Source organism: Ursus arctos, unplaced genomic scaffold (assembly GCF_023065955.2).
Source record: "Ursus arctos isolate Adak ecotype North America unplaced genomic scaffold, UrsArc2.0 scaffold_2, whole genome shotgun sequence".
NCBI lineage: Eukaryota > Metazoa > Chordata > Mammalia > Carnivora > Ursidae > Ursus > Ursus arctos.
The window spans coordinates 68,993,750-69,013,701 of NW_026622874.1; the positions used below are offsets into that span (position 1 = coordinate 68,993,750).

General features: G+C 51.9%; 1 protein-coding gene and 1 long non-coding RNA gene across 18 annotated transcripts in view; both read right to left on the minus strand.

Annotated features, from left to right (window-relative positions):
* Nucleotides 1-10,536, minus strand: part of LOC113270855 (uncharacterized) — a 31,081-nt gene extending 20,545 nt beyond the window's left edge. For 3 of the 10 annotated variants that reach the window (XR_008960363.1, XR_008960364.1, XR_008960368.1), the window contains exons 1-3: nucleotides 4,433-10,511; nucleotides 4,296-4,353; nucleotides 3,322-3,463 (exon numbers count right to left, since the gene is read on the minus strand). This is a non-coding gene — a long non-coding RNA (uncharacterized LOC113270855). Of the gene's footprint in view, nucleotides 1-3,321; nucleotides 3,464-4,295; nucleotides 4,354-4,432 lie in introns of all 10 variants that reach the window. The other 7 variants (XR_008960366.1, XR_007191301.2, XR_008960365.1 and 4 more) reach the window with 6 other exon arrangements.
* Nucleotides 10,537-14,930: 4,394 nt separating this feature from the next.
* Nucleotides 14,931-19,952, minus strand: part of SRL (sarcalumenin) — a 46,757-nt gene continuing 41,735 nt past the window's right edge. For all 8 annotated transcript variants that reach the window (XM_057315076.1, XM_044391528.3, XM_044391527.3 and 5 more), the window contains 2 exons: nucleotides 19,366-19,599; nucleotides 14,931-18,192 (listed from right to left, as the gene is read on the minus strand). In XM_057315076.1, coding sequence (XP_057171059.1) covers nucleotides 17,381-18,192; nucleotides 19,366-19,599 — 1,046 coding nt within the window. In that variant the 3' untranslated portion in view covers nucleotides 14,931-17,380. The remainder of the gene's footprint in view (nucleotides 18,193-19,365; nucleotides 19,600-19,952) is intronic.

The window sequence follows — 19,952 nt, forward strand, 5'->3', positions numbered from 1 at the left end:
GTTGGTGTGGGCCCACACTTGGCAGAGCATGGCACAGGGGGTGGGCAGCGTTGCGGAGCTCCTCAGCACAGTTTCCCTTCCAGATGGTGCAGGCGTGGAAGCTGAGGGGGCTGCAGCTGAGCAGGGAGACAGCAAACCAGGAGAGAAGCCCGCTGAGCAGAAAGCCACAGGGGCCGCGTGGGGAAGGGTGAACAGCTGCAGCGCAGGTGCACAGAGGCACCCTGTGTCCACAACCCCAGCTCCTCCTTTGCCATGAAGGCTCCAGAACCAGGGGCTGTTGGCCGGGCTAGAAGAACGGTGTGGCCCTTGAGTGGAACGGGCAGGAGAGCAAGGAGCTAGGAGCTCTATTACCACTTGGCCGTGCAGCCCTGGGCTAGCCATTTCCTCTCTTGGATCCGGTACCACCTCGTTTTGAAAAGGATGGTGGGTGGAGGGGTGACACTTGTTTCGGTAATGTCTAGGACCTCCAGAAGCATCATGGCTGGACGAGAAGGGCTTGACAACCCTCTAACCCCAGTTCGACCCAAATATGCTTCTCACGTTCAGATATTTGCCATCTTTCCTCTAGCTTTCTTAGCCCCTTATCTTTCTTCCCGGGCCAGTAAGCGTGCAAGGGGGCCTCCAGATCTACCCAAGGGAGACGTGCAAAGTCAGAGTCACGCAGAGTGAAGCCTCAGGGAAGCTCTCCGGACACATGCAACTCTGTGACTGAAGCCCAAAGGCTCTTGGGCTGAGAAACCACAAGGTCTTCCTGAGGCTTCCTGGCCTCCTGCCACAGTGACATGTCCAGGACTGCCTTCCACTTCAGTTTTCCTGTTCCCCAACTCATGACACCCTTGACTCTTACACCCTCAAAACCCTCTTCACTTAGACTGATAGGACAAATAGACGAACGAATGGTGTGACTTGATGAAGGGGTTATGACAGGTGTGGGAATCGGGGGGGGCACTTTTAGGGCCCTATGTAATACAGCTCAGACAACGGCTCGCCCCGTTCCTGATGGGCTCTGCCCACCATGACATTCTCCCTTCTGTGAGCTTCTGCACGTCCGGGATTAGGACGTGAGGCCCAGAGATACCCCAGGCTGGCTGATTCTGCCTTAACTTTCCATGTCTGCCAAATACAGATGACCAAAGACGTCTCCTGTGTTAGAAGGACCTAAGACAGAATCAGACTTGAAGGAATAAAATGTGATTTGGGGAAACCAGAGGGAGGCAGGGTGACTGAAACTCTGGGGAGGAATGTGGATTCAGCGCAAGGGGGTAACATTCCCTCCTGCTCAACAGAGCTGGCTAATGAAACAGTAACCTTTGCACTGTTACTGTTTTTCTTCTACTTCCAAAATGCACCACTTTAAAACAGCTTCGTGGAGAGATACTTCGCACAGTACAAAATTTACCCATTTAAACTGCACAACTGAATGGTTTTTAGTATGTGTGCAAAGTTGTGAAACCATCAGGACTAAGGCGAGCACATTTCATTGCCCCTGAAAAGAAAGCCCATTCCCATTACACTCAGTGCTGGTGCTGCGCCTCCCCACCTCCCAGCCCTGGGCAAATATTCATCTGCATAGCATTCTGCCCCTTTACACACTTTTCCTACAATGAGGGCTGTAAAATCCTATTCAAGATCTCACGACTGATAAACAAATCACCAACAAGAACAAGAGAAGATGCCCCACATCACTGATCATTAGAGAAATGCAAATAAAAACAAGGAGGTACCACCTCCCGTTCATTATCCAAAAAAAAAAAAAAAAACAACCCAGAAACTAGCAAGTGCTGGCGAGGATGTGGAGAAATCGGAACTCACACGCGCTGTTGGTAGGGATGTGACCTGTGCAGCTGCTGCGGAAAATAGTACGGTGGTCCCCCCCAAAATTAAAAACAGAATTACCATATAATCCAGAAATGTCACTTGCGGGTATATACCCAAAATAACGGAAAGTAGGGTCTTGGAGAGAGATTTGCACACCCATGTTCATATAATTATTATAAACGCAGAATTATTCCACGTAGCCACAAGATGGAAGCAGCCCAACGACCTAACAACTGATGAGTAGAGAAACAAAATGTGGTCTGTACGTACAAGGGATCCTATTCTGCCCGAGAGGGGGAAATGCCAGCTCCTGCAACATCATGGAGAAAACTTGAAGACACTGAGCTAAGTGAAAGCCACTCCCGAAAAGACAAACACACTGTATGATTCCACTTCCATGAGGTACTAGAGTAGTGGAAGTCATAAAGACAGAAAGTTACGCGGTGGCTGCCAGGGGCTGGGGCCAGGGGATGCGGAGTCCGTCTTTAACTGATACAGAGTTTCAGTGCTCGGAGAAGAGGACAGTTCTAGAGGTGGATGGTGGTGATGGCTGCACAGCAGTATGAAGGCCCTTAAGGCCCCTGATCTGTACACTGCAAGACGGTTGAGATGGTAATTATAAGGCTACTAATCAGCTGATTTCATGCTAATCAAAACGAGATTATCCAGGTGGGCCTGACCAAATCCCATAAATTCTTTAAAAGCAAAGCCTGGGTGGCTCAGTCGGTGAACTGTCTACCTTCAACTCAGGTCATGATCTCAGGGTCCTTGGATCGAGTCCCACATCGGGCTCCCTGCTCAGTGGGGAGCCTGCTTCTCCCGCTGCCTCTCCCTCTGTGATCTCTCTCACTCTCTCTCAAATAAATTAATAAAATCTTTTAAAAAAAAAATAAAGGTTTTCCGGGGCGCCTGGGTGGCTCAGTTAAGTGTCCAACTTGATTTTGGCTCAGGTCGTGATCTCAGGGTCGTGATTTTGGCTCAGGTCATGATCTCAGGGTCGTGAAATTGAGTCCTGCGTCAGGCTCTATGCTCAGTGGACAGTCGGCTTGAGATTCTCTCCCTCTCCCCCCCCCAACTCATGAGTGCTCTCTCTCTCAAACAAATAATCTTTAAAAAAAAAAAAAAAAAAAGCAAAGGGTTTTCTCCCGCTGATAACAGAAGAGGAAGTCAGACACTCAAAGCACAGGGGGATGAGAGGCCCCACGGCTTGACTGAAGATGGAGGGACACATGGAAAAGACTGAGTGGCCTCCACAAGCTGAGAGCAACTCCCAGCTGGCAGCCAGCGTGTCCTGCCCAGACCCAGGACCGGCAGAAGTGGGAGGTAATGAACGGGTGCCACGCTGAGCTCCTAAGCTGGGTCATTTGTTAGCAGCAACAGAAGACTGATTCGGTCTCCTAACTGGGGCCAGAAAGGGCAAGAAGACGTTTTAGGGAGCACAGATGAGTCTCAGGGATTGACTCTGTCTTCTTCACATATTTCCACCTCCTCCAGAAAGCTTACCTGCCCCTGAGAGCCATTGAGGATCTTTGCCTCTGCCTTCCTCTGCCGGCAATTATCGACCACTCCCTTGGCCCTGCGCACACGGGCCTGCCAGCCGGAATCCCAGGCTCCTCCACGGTCAGCTTGTCTTCTCAAATCTCATCTAAGTGCATCCAACACAGAAGCCACAACTTGACCTCTTTCATATTCCCCAAAGCACCCATTACGGGGCCAAGCACAAATAGATATTCACAAATATTTGGTGACTAAACCATTTCCTTTCAGCTCCAGTGACCAGCAGGGCCAATGAAGGGATTCAAAACTGAGGTGGCCACAGACGCTCGATGAGAGCCTTTCCCATTAGACTGGCTTCACCACCCCCTGGGATTAACAAAGCACTAAGATAGTGACATCCCATCCCAGAAGCTCGACCTTCCATTAACACTAGCCAGTCACGTGTCCCAGCACACGTCAGGCTACCATTTCTCTGAAGCTTTTTTTTTTCTTTAATTTAGTTTTTCTACAACTGGAATTTGCAAACAAAGGAAGTGAGAACAGGATGATTTGAGCTCCCACAAAATACACCACCTGTGTTTGGTTCAACAACAGCCTGACCCTGAAAGCCTGCCATGTCGGGGCACCAAGCTGAGGCCCCAGAGACAGAGACATAAATCACAGTAGCCCCTATTCTTGAGCTGTGGTCCAAGTGTACTCTGAGCACAGAGGTCATGGCAGAGTCTCTGACACCTTGGAAACCAGGAGACGGCGTTTCTTCAGGTCAGACCATGGACCCAGGCCTACTACAGCCAGGCGGTGGGTGGGGCTCCCTTCTGCATTCTACCCTGCCCGTGACTCTGGGGCCGCCTCTGCGCCCCACCCTGGGCTCCAAAAACATGCATATGATGTCACTGTCTACATGTGCAACAGTCTTGGCAACTTTCATCCAAAGCCCTCAAGCACAGATTAAAAAGTACATCCATAGCATTTGGACAGACCTTTACAGTTTCCAAGGCACCGTCATCTTCACGGTCTCGGCCGATCCTCCCAGGAGGCCTAGGAGGTAGGAGGAGTATATTATTACCTCCCATTTACACATGAGGATACTGAGGCATAGAGAACTGAAGTGACTTACCCAGAGTTACCTGGTCTGGAAGCCAAAAACCACATCCTTCCACGTTGGATCTAGTCTCTGGGCCTACACAGGAACTCAGTGGAGATAGGCGAGGGTCCTCCCAGCTGGCCTTAGCAGCTGGTGACTTGAGAGTTTGTTCACAGAAAGAATGAAGGAGAGGTAGGGAATCAGGAATAAGAGGAAAACACAATGATGCCTCATATTCTAGCAACACTTTATACTTTTCAAAGAACTCATATTTCTTATCTCATTTGGTTCACAGAACAATCCCAGAAGGTCAATAAGGCAAGTATATAGTCACCAAAAATGGAATCAAAACTACTCCCCAACTCTTCTGATTCCAAGACTCCTTCTATAAGCTAAGACTGAAGAAACAGGGTGAACATGCGGGAAACATGGGCACAGCCCCTTGTGAAGGCAGCCTCAAGTCCACCGCGGCCCCAACCTCAGACGGAGGCTGGCTGGGATCCAGCTTGGACCGCCTGTGAGCTCTGGGCTGGATCCTGCCCCTGCACCACGCGCTCCCTCCTTCCTCAGGCTCTGTGGACTTGCCGCACGTCCCCTAAATCTCAACCGCCCTCTTAACTTACTCATCTTTTTGCTCTTCAGTTGTTTCCCACATGCGTCTTGCTTTCCCAACTAGACTGAAATACTGGTCTCCTGATTCCTTGAGAACATAGCAGAGGGTGTCTATCTCCTACCCCAGCCAGCACGAGGTGGGCACACAGTAGGTCCAACAACCTGTTTGTTGAATGACTGCCAAAGTCTATCGGCCCAAGAATCATGGGATGACAGTTGTATAAACAAGCAGAGTGGGAAGGGGCCATGCTTGTAACCCTCGCCTGGGATTACAGGGACGGGATTAGGAGAAGACACACACTTCTGGTTTTAAGATGACATTTTATAGAACTGATCTAAATTTAAATCAAGGGGCTCAGATGTGTTGGGTCACTCCGTGGGCCTGCCCTATAGTTCACCTTCTGTTCTGAGACCAACATCCCAGGGTCCCTTTAATTCATTTTTCTAGTTCCTGCTTAAACATCTTCCAGTGAGACACAGTATCTCTCTCATGCGTCCTCTTGGAAAGAGTGATGGAAAGGGTGGCGCAGTTCACATTTCCAATCTGGGGACTCGAGGACGATGCCACAGGAGAGAGGGGAGCCGGGGCCAGGGTGAGAGTGGGGAGGACCCAGGGCGCAGTACTGCTTCCTACCAGCTAGCCTCCAAGGGGCTGAGGTCTCACCTGAAGGGCTGGGTGGATGGAACTGACAAACAGGGAGACTGGATAGGGTCAAAACCCAAACCGGTCACAGCACCCCCAGAATGGAGCACGAGCAAGCAACCAAGGCAATCAACTAGGAGCCGGGGCAGGGAAAAGAACCAAATGCCCAGGTGGGTTTGGAGGCACAGCACTTCCGTTTTAGGGACTTTCTGATGCAACCCTCTTCTCTAACCCCACAGGGGAGGGCCTCAAACATTCTTTCCTGTGATAGTCTAACCCTGTTCTACCCAGTGTCTCTCTGCATCTTTGACCTTCCAATCCATTCTCCATATTGCTGCCACAATGCTCATTCTACAGCACAGATCAGTTCAATGTCTCCCCTCCACCTTCAGAAGGTCCAATGTCCTCATGACCCATGAAGGCCCTTCGCTGCCAGACCCAGACAGGCCTCCTCTCTACGTCCCCCTGACTTCACCCCACCCGGCCCCACCCCCGAGAAGACACTGCACAACACTCTCCAAAGATGTGAGTCGCACTCTGGTCTGCCAGAAGGATCCCAATTTCAAGACCCAGCTCAAATGCGTCCTGCGCTGGCTCACCCCCCGCCGCCGGCCAAGATGAGCTCGTTTCTCTTCCATGCTCCCCAAACACCTCTGTACAGCCTTTATCACCCTGACTCGCGCTCATCTACAGAGACTGAGAGACCACCGGGCCAGGGACAGGTCTTGCCTTCCCGTGGTCCCCCTTGCCCTTCCTTCACTCAGCAGGAGCAGGTGGTCAAAAACACGTTTCCTTAAAGAACAAACCCCTTTCCTTCACAGCTGCACAGTGAGCTCCTGGCAGGGCCCAGTGACCACCAAGGTTGTCTGATGCCCAGATCAAGGCACTGCCTTCTCAGCTGCTGCTTCTACCTGTCTCCGTGCCCCTGCAACTGGATGGCTCCCCACCCATCTGGACTTTGAGACGCCAGGACAGCGACAGGCCTTTGCACGAGCAGGATCCCAAGCTGCTAACTGCAAAGACAGCCTTGAACGCCTCTCCTAGGGAAGAGATCTGATTCCCAAGGGCTTCGAACGGTGCTGTGGGTGGCGACAGAGCGGGTGAGTCATGCCGGCCCACACCCGTCCTCTGCTGAAGGGCCCCAGCGTCTGTCTGTCTTGGGTCACATGGGATATGGGTGCTCTGAGCCAACTCAGGTCCCAGGGAGGGGGTGCTGCTGTTCTGGCCAAGGACTCCCCCACCTTTGGTGGTGAAAGCAGGACTGACAGCCTTTATGTATGACAGCAAACACAAAGGGACTATGGGAGCACAGGGGATGGCCTTAGAGAAGCTGCAGCCCAGGATAAAGGTCAAGGGGCGCAGCTCCCCACTCTTGGGACCCCGTCTACACAGACAGATGTGTAGGACCTACCACCTGCGCAGGCTGTTCTCCACTGCCTGCCCTCATCGGTGTCTCTTCACTTCCCCAAACTCAAAGTTCCTCAAGAAAAACACAAGCTGTCCTCCACCATCCATCCTCCAGACTCAACCCAGACATTTACCTTGCAGCTGAATCTTGTTTTACACGAAGTCAGCATGTAAAGTTGAGGGATAAATCTTCGTTTTACAAACCCTTTTCACCACAGAGAGCTCCCCTGATGCATTCACTCCCTGGTGGTTCACTAGGCTGTAAGGTCCTCTGTGAGAAGTTGGAGAAATGAACACTGTTGCAGGGCAGTCCCTCCCCTCAACAAAGTAAATAAGTTGCATATCTGAATTACTGTACATACAGGAAATAATGTGCTCAATCCTTTAGGGGAGGCTCACAAGGTGAGTCTGGGAATCTGGAGGTGAATTAGTTTGGAGGGACATCAGCAGGGAGGTGGCATATGAGCTGGGCTTTAGAGAATGGGTTGTATGTTGCCATTCAGAAACAGGCCAACTGGCCTACCACATGGAGGAGGCGTCATCAGCAAAGGACTGAAGGAGGATGTGCAGACTGTGGATGGAATCAAACATTAGGCAGATCCATGCGGAAACCCACCAGGGTGGGCTGAAACAGCACGTTCGACATGCCCAAGGCCCAGGGACGTGGGCCACCACACAAGGCAAAGGCTCCGAAGAGCAAAGGTCAACATGACCCTAAATACCACAGCAGCAGCACTTTATTCTGGGTGAGAAGTGTGCCAGGACAGCCTTGGAATTAGACCAGAGGTCAAACGCCGGCTCTCCCCTCAACAGCTGGGTGATCTTGAACCAGTTACCCAACCAGAGTCTTGGTTTTCCATCTGCAAGACCCCTCCCTAACACTCCCTACCTAGTGTCTCACTAAGAAATGAAATGGGATGATGGAGAGCACCCGTGGCGCGCAGTGGCAGGCACACAGCCAGTGATGGGTCTATGTTAGCTTCCTCCTCCATGCTTGAGGAGCTGGGACAATGAGCCAGCAACAAGTGCAAGACGGGGTGGGGCAGGAAAAGGGGATTGTAAAGAGAGGAGATGGTGCAGAAAGAGGGACCACAGTGAAAGGACACAAAGTCTTTACGCGGAGCTTTCTGCTTAGGGATGCTGGTGAAAGTCCCCACCACACTGGTAGCTGGTTTACCCCTGAACAACGCCGTGGAGCAGCAGCAGCAGTGAGAGCAGTTAACAGGACTGACCTGTGGATGGAGTGATGGGTAGGAGCTGAGCAGAGAAGAGGCAGCACCCTGGACCCCTGCCCAGATTGTGGGGGCACCAGAAATCAGGACCGAATCAAGACGGCTTCAGAGAGAGAAAACTGTTTAATTCCAAAAGCTTCCACTAGGAAAGCCCCAAAGTCCAAGGTTTTTTTTTTTCAGATCTAGATACCTGCTCTTCTAACCTGAATACCTGGCTCATTACAAGCCAGCAACGGAGATCCCAACTGACACGAGACTCACCTCTGCAGAGAGCCTCCAGTCCCATGGAGAACAGGCACACTGAGGATTCTCAGGGAGATGCACCATCTAATCCTGTGTGTTTGCTCCTCATTCATTCATCCATCCATCCACCACACAAATGTCCACAGAGCAACTACCATACACAAGATCAGGTCCCACAGAGGCAGGTGTCAGCTTAGTTGTTCACATCTCCATTCCTCAAATTATTTCACTAGTCAGTTTCCTTACCTGTCAGATGGAGAAAACAGGGTTTACAGAAAATGCAACAGGATAATGGACATACTTAATACAGATTAAGTACGCAAGACCTATAAACTCTAAATAAACCAGTAGAAGTAGGGGGGAAGGTTATGCTGGATATCTTTCATTTGCTCCTCCAGGCCCTTTCTGCATCCTTTTCCATCTGTACTGTGCTTTAGAATTTACCTGTATGGGCTAATCAAGACTCCCTTGCCCTCTGACTTGGGTTTGGTCCATGGGGAGACTTGACAAATCCCCCAACTGCCTTCCTGAGCCCCTTGACCTGAAGTCCCAGCTCTAGCGAGATGACCCTCCACACAGCCTCTCTGCCTCCAGGCGTAAGATCCCACTGTTACTAGCTCCAGAACATTTCACTATCCAGAGTTGTTTCCCACACCCTGCCTCAAATTACCCATTCGAAATGTGCCATCTGTTTTGTGCTGGCCCCTGACATACATGGTGTAGGAGAGTGAGAACAGGACTGGGAATCAGGAGACCTCTGTCCCATCTCTGCCACCAGCTGATTCTGTGACCCTGTACGCTCTTTGCTTTACTAGGTGTCAGCTTCTTCATCTGTAAAAAGAACAGATTGGACCATATGGCTCTCTGGTGCTACAATTCCCTGTCACGACTGGGTGCTCTGTGAAGTTAAACCCAGAAAAGGGATGCAAATAAGGGAATAAGGCTTCCTAGTGCAGAGGGCAGGTTAGCCACTAAGCCCCACCCCAACTCATTCTGACCCAGGGGACACCTACCTTCTTTTCAAGGGCTTCCCTTTTCCTTCCAGATTCCCTGGGGACCAGATGCCCAAATGATCTCCACTTCAAAGCAACAGCCAAGAAAACCCGGGAAATTACAAGTAACCAACTGGGCAACCCTGACTTAGCCACAGAGGCCCCTTCCCAGGTTCTGGTATGCCCAGGGGGCCAAGCAGAGAAGGAGGTACACACTGCCACCGTGCATTCCCCACGGGGCTGCGAAGGGAAAAGATGGCCTCTCAAAACTGGTCTCTAGGGCAGAGGGAGCCACCCAAACCAGCATCCTATCAGGAATCCCTGAACTGAGATCCCTGTCACTGGACACGTTTCAAATAAAGGCTAAGGACCACTTGATGCGATATTACAGAATCTTTGGAGTCCGTTTTAGCTCCTAAAAGTGACTCAGGGAACCCCAGGAGCCATGAGAAAGACGTGCCAATGAGAATATTACCCTCCCTGGTGTCACCACCACCACCACCACCAAATCTGAGTTTCACCCGCCCCAAGTGAAACCCTCACCCAGAGGTAGTGCAAAGTGCCAAGGGAGGCCTGAGTCTCTAAACCGCAAGGACGGGGGGGGGGGGGGGGGGGGGGGGGAGTTTGGATACCAAATTCTCTGAGTCTCTGGCGGGGTAAGCGAGGTGAGACAATCTCTTAAAATCTGAGTCCCTGAGCTGGTCGCAGGTGCAAACCACAACCTGATAACTGCCAACACCAATGTCTCTGACGCTCTTCACGTCCCCCAAAGGCCTCCGGAAACCAGTGGCCTCTCCCCCATAACTCTGAGCAAGTTCAAAGCCTTTCGCAGTCCCAAATCAAAACTTCCGAGACGCTGAGGGCTTCCAGCGGCCGGACAGCACACAGGGGGCGAAGCCCGGAGGCCTGGCGGGGAGAGGACCCCTTCGCTAACTCAACGTTCATGCCGCCTCGCCGAACCCCGGATCCGTGGGAGCGCAACCTGCGCCTGCGCGCGCCCCGGCGCGTGACTCGGGAGCGCGCGGCTCTCGAGGGGGCGGGGCCAGGCTCGTGGCCACGGCCACGAGCGGAGGCGCATGCGCGGGGCGGGCTCCCGAGGGCGGGGCTTGGCAGGGACTGGGTTCTTCTGCTCCCCCGGCGGCGAGTCCGCTGGGTCGCAGTAACTAACCTCGCTCTGGCATAGCCGTTTGTGCTGAGGGCCCGGCTTGCGGGACGAGGCCAACCTCGGCCAGGGGCCCGGTTCCCCCACCTTCTCGTCCCCGGTCCAGACCGCGCCGTTCGGGTCCTCAGTTTCCCCTCGAAGACGAGGGGTGCAGCGGGGAAGGCAGACCCGGCCGCGGTGAGGACTCGGGCCCGGGAGGCCGTCCCGTGGGATGATCTGCACCCGGGCTGGGGCCAGGAGCAGCTAGGGTCAGCCAGGGGCAGCGGGGTCCAGGGCCCGAGGGGGGCTCCTAAGGAGGACCAGACTGCTGACCAGACTCCTCCACCGCCTCCTTACGGGGCTCCAGCACTGGTCCCCAGCTCCTAGCGGTGGGGCAGCATCTGGGGAGGACCGAGACCCGATAACCCCTCCAAACAGCAGCCGGTGGACCAGATAGGCTGGGTTGCCAAAATAGGCTCCGTGGTGCCAAGCTCTGGTCTCTCCGTGAGCCCCCGTGCTGCTGCCCGCCGGACCTTACCTGCTTCTTCATGGCCCCCTTTGTCCAGAGACAGGCAGTGGCCTCAAGACCAGACTCCTTGAGCTTCCATTTAAGGGCCAGGTTTCCTTAACCCACCCCATCTCACCTTGACTCCTAACTGGCCGCACACAGATGTCTTTCTTTCTCAGTCTGGGCCCTTGGTCTTCCCCCAGGATCCGTCCCTCAGGCACTCCTAAGATTTTAAGTTATCTCTACACCCAACATGGGGCTTGAACTTACTACCCTCAAATCAAGAGTCGAAGGCTCTAGGGACTGAACCAGCCAGGCTCCCCACCTTAATAAATGTTCTAACGCAGGCACCTGGGTGGCTCAGTCGCTTAAGCATCTGCCTTCATTTTTTGTTTTTTACAGATTTTATTTATTTGACAGAGAGAGAGACAGCCAGCAAGAGAGGGAACAAAAGCAGGGGGAGTGGGAGAAGAAGAAGCAGGCTCCCAGCAGAGGAGCCCGATGCAGGGCTCGAACCCAGGACTCTGGTCACGCTCTGAGCAGAAGGCAGACGCCTTACGACTGAGCCACCCAGGCACCCCTAAGCATCTGCCTTCGGCTCAGGTCATGATCCCAGATCCCTGGGATCGAGTCCCACATCAGGCTCCCTGCTGAGCAGGGAGCCTGCTTCTCCCTCTACCCCTCCCCCTGCTCGTGATCTCCCCATCTCTCTCTCTCTCTCTCAAATAAATAAAATCTTTTAAATAAATAAATTTTATAATGCAAATTACATTTAAGTGTTTTAAAATTTCGTTACTATCAAGTGTCACGGTGCTGACGGATCATTTAAAAAATTAGGTAATTCTGCATTTTTGCCAGTTTCTGAAGAGGAGGGAAAGGCCCTGGGATCAGAAAGACCAGTGTCACCAAATGTGACCCTGGGCAAGTAACCTTGCCTGCTTCAGATGGAATTCTGGCCCTCCCACTTCCACATGCCGCCTCCCCACCGCTGACCGTCAGTCTCCTCATCAGTAAATTATGAATAATAATAACATGCATGGAATGCTTTCTGTGGGCTGTGGACTACTTCAAGCATATTGCATGTTTTAAGTGATCTCATCCTCACCTCAGCCTCGCAGAGAGAGGGTCTATTCGTATCTCCATTTCCTGGTTGAGGATTCTGAGGCACAGAACTACTACGTCATCTGCCTAGTGCTGCCCAGCCAGTAAGTGCTGGAGCCCAGGATGGAGCCCAAGCAATCCAACTCCAGAGTCTCTACTCTTTCCCACTCAAGATGGCTCCCTACCTGGGGGGCTGTGTGAGCGTTACACAAAGCACCTGGCGTGTGGCTGTTAGAATTACCGCATCATGTCAAGCGTAACTGTGGGGATGTCTATAGGTCTATAGCCCAGTTCCTGGCAAAAGGAGCACTCTAGAAGTTGGTTCTCTTCCCCACTGAAATGTTGAGAAAACAAGAGAACATGCTTCACGCTGCAAGCAGACACAGAAAGTGCTCACTTACGCATGTTATCTTTTTACCCTTTGGTACAAGGAATACCTCAGAACCTGTGGAATACACCTTTGCTACAGGCAAATCCATGTCTCTACTCTCATTTTCTTGTTTTCCTTATGCTTCTTTTTTGTTGCCTTTATGGTCTTCTCAAGGAAAGCAGTCTTCCCTGGACTGAGAAAAGCCTGAGCCGAATGTCACAGATGGTACAATCAGCATGAAATGTTGCCAGTGCTTATGAGTTTTTGAAGGCTCAGACTCCCCCTCAGTTCACTTGGGGGGGGAGTTACAATAGCAAAACCAGAGCCTTGGAGGTGTCCTCCTATGGCTGGGTCTTCCTGGCTCTCCCCCCACACACACACCTGCCTATGCCCATGCTCCCATAATCTGTCATGCACACATCATTCATACAATCTCCTCTTCACAGCCACACCCAGACATACCTTCGCCCCACCAACCCTCTACACACAACATACGATGCACAGACTCCTGCTTTACTCCCCCCACACCCGCTTACTCTTCTGTTCATTCTGATGGCACTCAGGTAATGAGTCCTCCGTGTTGGGCACTGTGCAACATACTCAGAGATCGTTTGGCCACAAACACTCACATACACTTTGGTTTCCACACACACACCAGTTTTCCATGCAGGCATTCCACGCCCCTTATACATATAACAGGTAACCCCCACATATCCACATACACACGCATCCCTGTGAAGACTCTCTCCGCTCAGCCCCTTAGATCGTCTGGCCACGTGCAGACGGGTCTCTGATTTTGCTTTCTCCAGGCATCTTGCTGTCCTCGTGGCAGACAACGTAAAGGTGGTCGGCAGGGTACAAGGCTTGTGAAACATTCTGAACATGCTGGCAGGTTCTACTGTGTGATGTTTATCTTCAAAACAGACCTCACCTACCTTCCGTTTTCCAGGGAAACACTCCATATTTCTCCCAATCATAGGAAGACACTGGTTGCAGTAATGGGTGGGAGAGCTGACCTGGGGGAGGGCAGCAGTGGCCTTAGCTAGGTCAAGCTACTCCGTTGCTGAATGTGGCCTGTGGACCCCCAAATCAGGAGGAGGCCGAGGGCGAGGGAGGCAATAAGCCACACTGCCCTACTCGTGCCACCCTGAGATCAGCGTCTCCCGACTTAGGAAACCCAGAGCAGATGGCCACCAAATTCCGTACCCTCCCCGTGCCGACCCTGTCATGATGGCATGTTGTTCACTCTCACACCCACTTCTATTTCCAACCTCCCACTGACTCCCCAGGGCCCAGTTCCTTTTTTGCAAACACGCTTTAAATCAGAGTGTGAAGTCCTCAGGACCCCTGATGTAAAATTTCAAAGTAAAGGAGCTCTGCTTTGAAGGGCACCGGCTCGGGGAGTCAAGGACGGGGCAAGGTTTTGTTAAAAACAAGAACAAGGAGGAACCCTGGGGTCCTGCCGTGGGGAGCACCACTTTCAGAAGAAGCCACAGGGAGGCACCGTCCTTACATTCGGGGCAGACCCCCCAGTTCTCTCCCCCAGAGCCTTCAGCTACCAAGTGGACATTGGTGCGGTTGAGGGCATGGACCTAGCAGCATGTCTGCCTGAGAGACTTGGGGACAGAAGCTTCCACAGTTCCTGTGAACGGGCTACTGCCCTGGATGCCAGGGAGAATGGCAGTCGGGGGCTGAGAAGGGAGCATGTCTTCATTTCCAATCCTACAACAGGAAGCCTGGGTTTCAAGGTCATCTTTGACACAGGGGTGCTGGGAGCAGCAGGAGGGGTCTAGAGAAGAAGGTGCAGGCAGTGCCTAAAACAAGAGTGGGCAAATCGTGGATTGTCAATCTATCCCTAAGAAACTTAGCAAGCAGCACTCAGGGTTGGGAAGAGACGGGAGGGACAAACAGGATTTTTAGGGCAGTGGAAATACACCGTATATTCTGTAAGGATGCACTCATCATGGCGCCTTGTCCAAAGACGCAGAATGCACACCAGCAGCAAACCCTAACGTACGGGCTCTGGTGACTGCGGCGTGTCCGCGTCAGCTCATCAGTCGGGACACCTGTCCCACTGCGGTGGGGGTGCTGCTAGTGGGTGTGGGGGCAGCTGTGCATCATGGGGCAGGGGAGTGCAGGAAAACTCTACCTCCCTCTCCGTTTTGCGGTGGACCTGAAACTGCTCGAAAAACAATTAAGTCTTAATAAAAAAGGGTCTAGCACTAGATAAAAAGAAGAGAAAGGGATTAAGCTTCCCGGAGACCATGAGAAAGCACGCGGTGTCACAGAGAGACTGAACTTTATTGAGATTTCCTCCCTGATGAAATCAGAATGGCAAGAACACTGGAAAGTTTTCACTTTGGAGAGAAACAGCAACCGTTCAGGCACAAATACTTACAGATAACTCCTCTTGGGGGGAAATCTCTGGATCCTAAATTTACCCCCAGATCCCAATCCCCCCCGCCCAAAGAGTCAGAATTCTGCTTGAAATCCACATCCACAGAGCAGGGGCCCAAAAAACACTGAAAGCCCAGGAGGACTGGCTGACAAGCCAACCGGCAATTTAGAGAAAAGGCAGGTCAACGAAAGAGCAGAGGAACAGGAGTAAGAAAAGGCAAATGGATGGAACGAAGAAAGGTAGAAAGGATCACACTGATAACGTCATCCCCGCCCCCCCATGAAAACATAGTTCCTGTATGAATGTACTGGCCTCCTTGCACCCGCTTCCCCCAAAGTGACGGGGGCATCGGCTGCTACGACAGTTCTGCACTTTGTACGGCCCCGCTGCCGAGAGAAAACCAGGTACGCCAAGAGCAGCTTGAGGGCATGGGGAACATTAAGGAGCAAGGTGGGAGGGCAGACTCTTGAGAGGGTAACTGATGGGGAGGGGAGGTGAGGCGAGGGTTGGTTTTTAATGAGAAGAAAAGCAGCTCGTCAGGCCCTGGTGACCAGGCTCCTTGGGTGTCCCAGCAGGTGCCTGGTGCTCTGCTGGGCTCTGTCCTTGGAAACAATGTCCTGGAGGCTTGGGGCCTCTGGTTGTCCTGCAGGAGGTTCCAGATCCTGCTGCAGCACGCACCTGAGTGCTAATCACTCTGGGAAGCAGGAATTCCAAATTCTTCATGGGGACCTGATCTGATCGATGACCAATTTGCTTCCACGGCCTAGTCCTCAGAGTGCCTCCCGTCTGCCTTCATCTTTGCTTTCCTTCTGGTCCAAGGTGACCTCCTGGTGCTGGTGGGCCCTAACCCAGGCCTCATGGTGAAGCCCCCCAGATCGCTCGCTCCCAAAGGAGGCTGGCTCAGGAGGCCAAAGGTGCCACTCGGGGCAGCCCTGGGCCAGGTCTCCCGGATTTGCACAAACTGTTCACCCACCTGCTTTTCGTCAAAAGGCTCCTTCCCTCCATCCCCTGCTGCGCTCCAAGGTTGCCCACCAGCCAGGCAGGACCCTCACAGCTCATCCTTCCTCTATGCCTTCTGGCCTCTGCTATCTCCCTCATCTCGCTTGGACAAGGCAGCAGACGCATATTCACACTCATCGGTCCTTGAAGGCCCTGGCTGCCCTGTGCTACATGTGGTAGGAATCAGTATCAAGTTCAGGCGGAAAACTGAAATGGAAGCCTTGCTTGCCACCCACACCAAGTGGCTGGCACTGGTTCTGACTCGTGGGAAATCACTCTGAGTTTTGAGTGTTGGCACATCAGGGAATGGAGAAGAAGGGGAAGGAAAAGCCATGGCATGAAAACCAGGAGGGAACGACTCCTCTGCAGAGCGTCTCTGCAGAGAAGGTGTGGAAACCGCCTCCTCCTCATTTGGGGGAGATGGGCTGCCCAGAGAAGACCCTCAAGAAAAGGAGCAAGGTTTCCACCGTCCCCTCTGAAACCCAACGCCTTTGGGGTCTGAGTTTTCCAAGACATGCAATAGACAAAGACACACTGCAAACCAATTAACCCTCTGAGCCCCTTCTGGTACTTTCACTGAAGTCACTTCCAAGAAGCAAGTTCCCTGAATACGTGGAACACTCAGCCTCCTCTTGGGGCCGAGAAAGGGACCAAGCTTCCCAGCTGGCTTATAAGACTACATCGGAGAAATGGCAGGGGAAGGCAGCTCCTTCTCCTAGCCTGGGGGACTCCTATTCTCTCTTAGTGCTCTGGTATCCTAAACTGTTTCCCCACTCCTTGAGGAAGCAGGAAGGAGGGCCTGGGAGTAGGCTCGAAACCCAGGTGGATTCAGACCCAAGAGACTGTCCCCTGTTGAAGCCAACCCAAGCTAAGGAGCAGGCGAGAGCTGGAGGACCAGAGGACGACTGTATGGGAGGAAGCCACGAAGGACCTGAGCAGCCCTACAGAAATCAAGTCTTCCCTATTTTCCCAGCTTAGAGGGGTAAAAAGGAATTTCAGCTGCTTTCAGCTTGACGCTCATCACCTCAGTATACACTATAATTTAGCTGCTCTCTGTCCCTTTGCGACAGGACCCAGGAAAAGCCGGCAGGGCCTGACGTGCCTCAGTTAGGCCCCCCACTGAAGCAACAAGAGGGGCACACTATAATTCACAGTTTCCTCGCGCCTCCCTCAACCCACACCCTCCCCCACCACTGGCCTCAATTAACTCCCAAATCTCCGGTGTGTAATGATTCTTGCCAGTGTGGCTCAAAGGGTTAATAAACCAGGACTTCTCAGACAGTTAGGACACAAGCTCATCCACCAACAGGAACCCCAGAACAGCTACACAACGACCTAGTGTTTCTTATAGCGATTCTTTGGGGTTTCGCCACACCCTGTTTTGTCACAGTTGAGAGCACCTGGATTCTTCCCTAGCCCGAGGCTTCCCAGGAGGCCGGGAAGCTCTTGTGTGATGGCCCGCTCAATCTTCTCCAGGAAGCAGCCCCCCATATAGGAGCACTGCTGAGACAGCAGCTTGAAACTGGAGATCGGGTTGATGCCAAAGAAGTCCTTGTAGGCCTCGCGGTTGGGAAGGTCAAACTTGCTGACATTGGTCTTTGCCAGGATGGTCTTGAAGATGTAGAATTTGTCAGGGTCTTCCACAATGTCCTTAAAGACCAGCTCTCCATCGCTGAAGAAGGTCATTTTGTCCTTGTAAGTCTGCAGATAGCGGTCGACAAGGAGGGCGTGAATGCGGACCCGGATGGCATGCTGGCGGATGAAGGCGATCTTGTTCTCCAGCCTGTTCTCGATCACCTGGTTCAGGTCTTCCAGGAGAGAGATCTCTTCCTTGAGAAACAGGTCCCGGTGGGTATCAGGCTTGTAGTCTTGTGGCCAGAAGGAGCTGACGTAAACCCTGGGGGGCTCTGTGACGTTGATGAGTGGGGCCAAGCTCCAGAAGAGGGCCCCATAGACCCGCATGAGCATCTGCGTGGCCAGGTTGTCGGCCTTGTTCAGGATGATCCTGATCTGAGACTCACGTCCCTTCAGCTGGCGGAAGAGCATCTCCAGCTCCAGACCCACATCCAACTTGGTGGGGTCAAAGACAACAAAGATGAGGTCCGCTCTGTCGATGAACCACTGGCACACATCATTGAAGGGGTAACCTTGGGTGGGGGGAAGAAGTCAAGCTGAGCAGGCTCACCGTAAACCCCTCGTGCCCCCTTCCAGAACCAAACCATTGCTTGGGTTGAAGGAAGTAAAGGCAGTAGGGATTTTCTGGGCTTCTAAAAACTAAAAACTAAAAGAATTAACTGCATATTTCCTGCACCTTGTCAGCCCTCAGCCAAGAACAGCCTGATCCTTGTTTTAATCTATGGAATCCAAGGCTCCAGGAAAGTAAAATACTTTTTCAAAATGGAGATCTTTCTACTGTCTAAAAAGATATGGGACAGTGGCAAAGACATCAAAGGGATGAAGTCAGGGAATCAGAAGGATATGAAAGAGAGGATGTGCTATTTAGGGGGAAGCAATGTGGAGCAGGCCCAAGACCCAGACTGGAATTTGGGTTCTGTCACTGGCCAGCCCAGAAGAGTAAATGCTTCCAAGCTTTACCATTTTAGCTATAAAATGACAAGAACAATAACACCTAGGATGACATAAGAATTATGATGCTATAAGTGAAGGAAAGTACCTAACTAAAACTGCCTCTCACACAGTAGGTGCCTGACATAGTTTAATTCCTTCCACTTACTTCCACAATGATGAGACTAGGAATATCGGTCTTGAAATTTTTCCACAACAACCAACCAATAACACATACAATTATCTGATGCTTAATAGAAGAATAAAGGTTAATTTACTATTATAATTATTAGTGACAATATTATTACTAGTCATAAAACAGTAATAAAACCAAAATGAGAGTCATAACCATAAATTGAGATCTACCAGCTAGGCCTATAGTCCTACAAATGCCCTGTGATGACTCATCTCTGTCGACAGCCCTGTGTCATGGCGATACTCAGGGGCCTCTGTCATAACCTAGTGTCCGCTGGGCCCAAAGTGGCACTCCTCTCCCACTGGAAGAGGATTTTGGGAAGTCTAACACAGGCTTATAATCAAGCGGGCCTGGTAAAGCAGACACTTGACCAGAAAGGGTTTGAGGTCAGGTTCAAACCAGAACCCAAGTTAACTAAAGGTCAAGTACACGTGGACTGGGATCCAGTTCATCTTGGACAACGTGGGCCACATTACCTCTCCCCTGTCTGCCTACCACCCACTGCTGAACGGTTTTCTAAGACACAGCTCACGCTATTCAGATACAAATGCTCAATTACCTCTTTCTTGCTGCTTGCGGTTCTCAATGATGCCTGGTGTATCCACAAAAGTGACCCGCTCCAGAAGTTTGTGGGGAACCTCGATGCCAATTAGCTTCTCTAGGAAATTCTGGCCAAATTTCTCGAGGGGTGAGAAGGACCGGGCGCTGTCGGCAGCCATGACAATACCCTCGATGGTTTTCAGCTTGGGTCCGTGCATGAGGACAGTGAACTCAGAGGTGGTGGGCTCGGCACCTGCATGCATGGGCATAAGGTCAGTAAACACAGTCACCTCTGGGACAGAGACCCTACTACAAAGTAAGTAAATAAGCAAGTGGTTTCAGGGAGGGTTTGCCACAAGAACTGGGTACCCTGTTTGCTAAGCTAGTGTCTTCTTTCTTTATAAAATATTCGTAACGAAATTGACCATTTTAACCATTTTTAGGTGTACAGTTCAGTGGCATTAAGCACGTTCACACTATTGTGCAGTCCTCAGCACTATCTGTCTCCCAAACTGAAACTGTCCCCACTCATTCCCCCTTCCCAGCCCCTGGTAATCTCTGCTCTACTGTCTCTATGAATTGGATGATTCTAGGCACTCGTAAGTG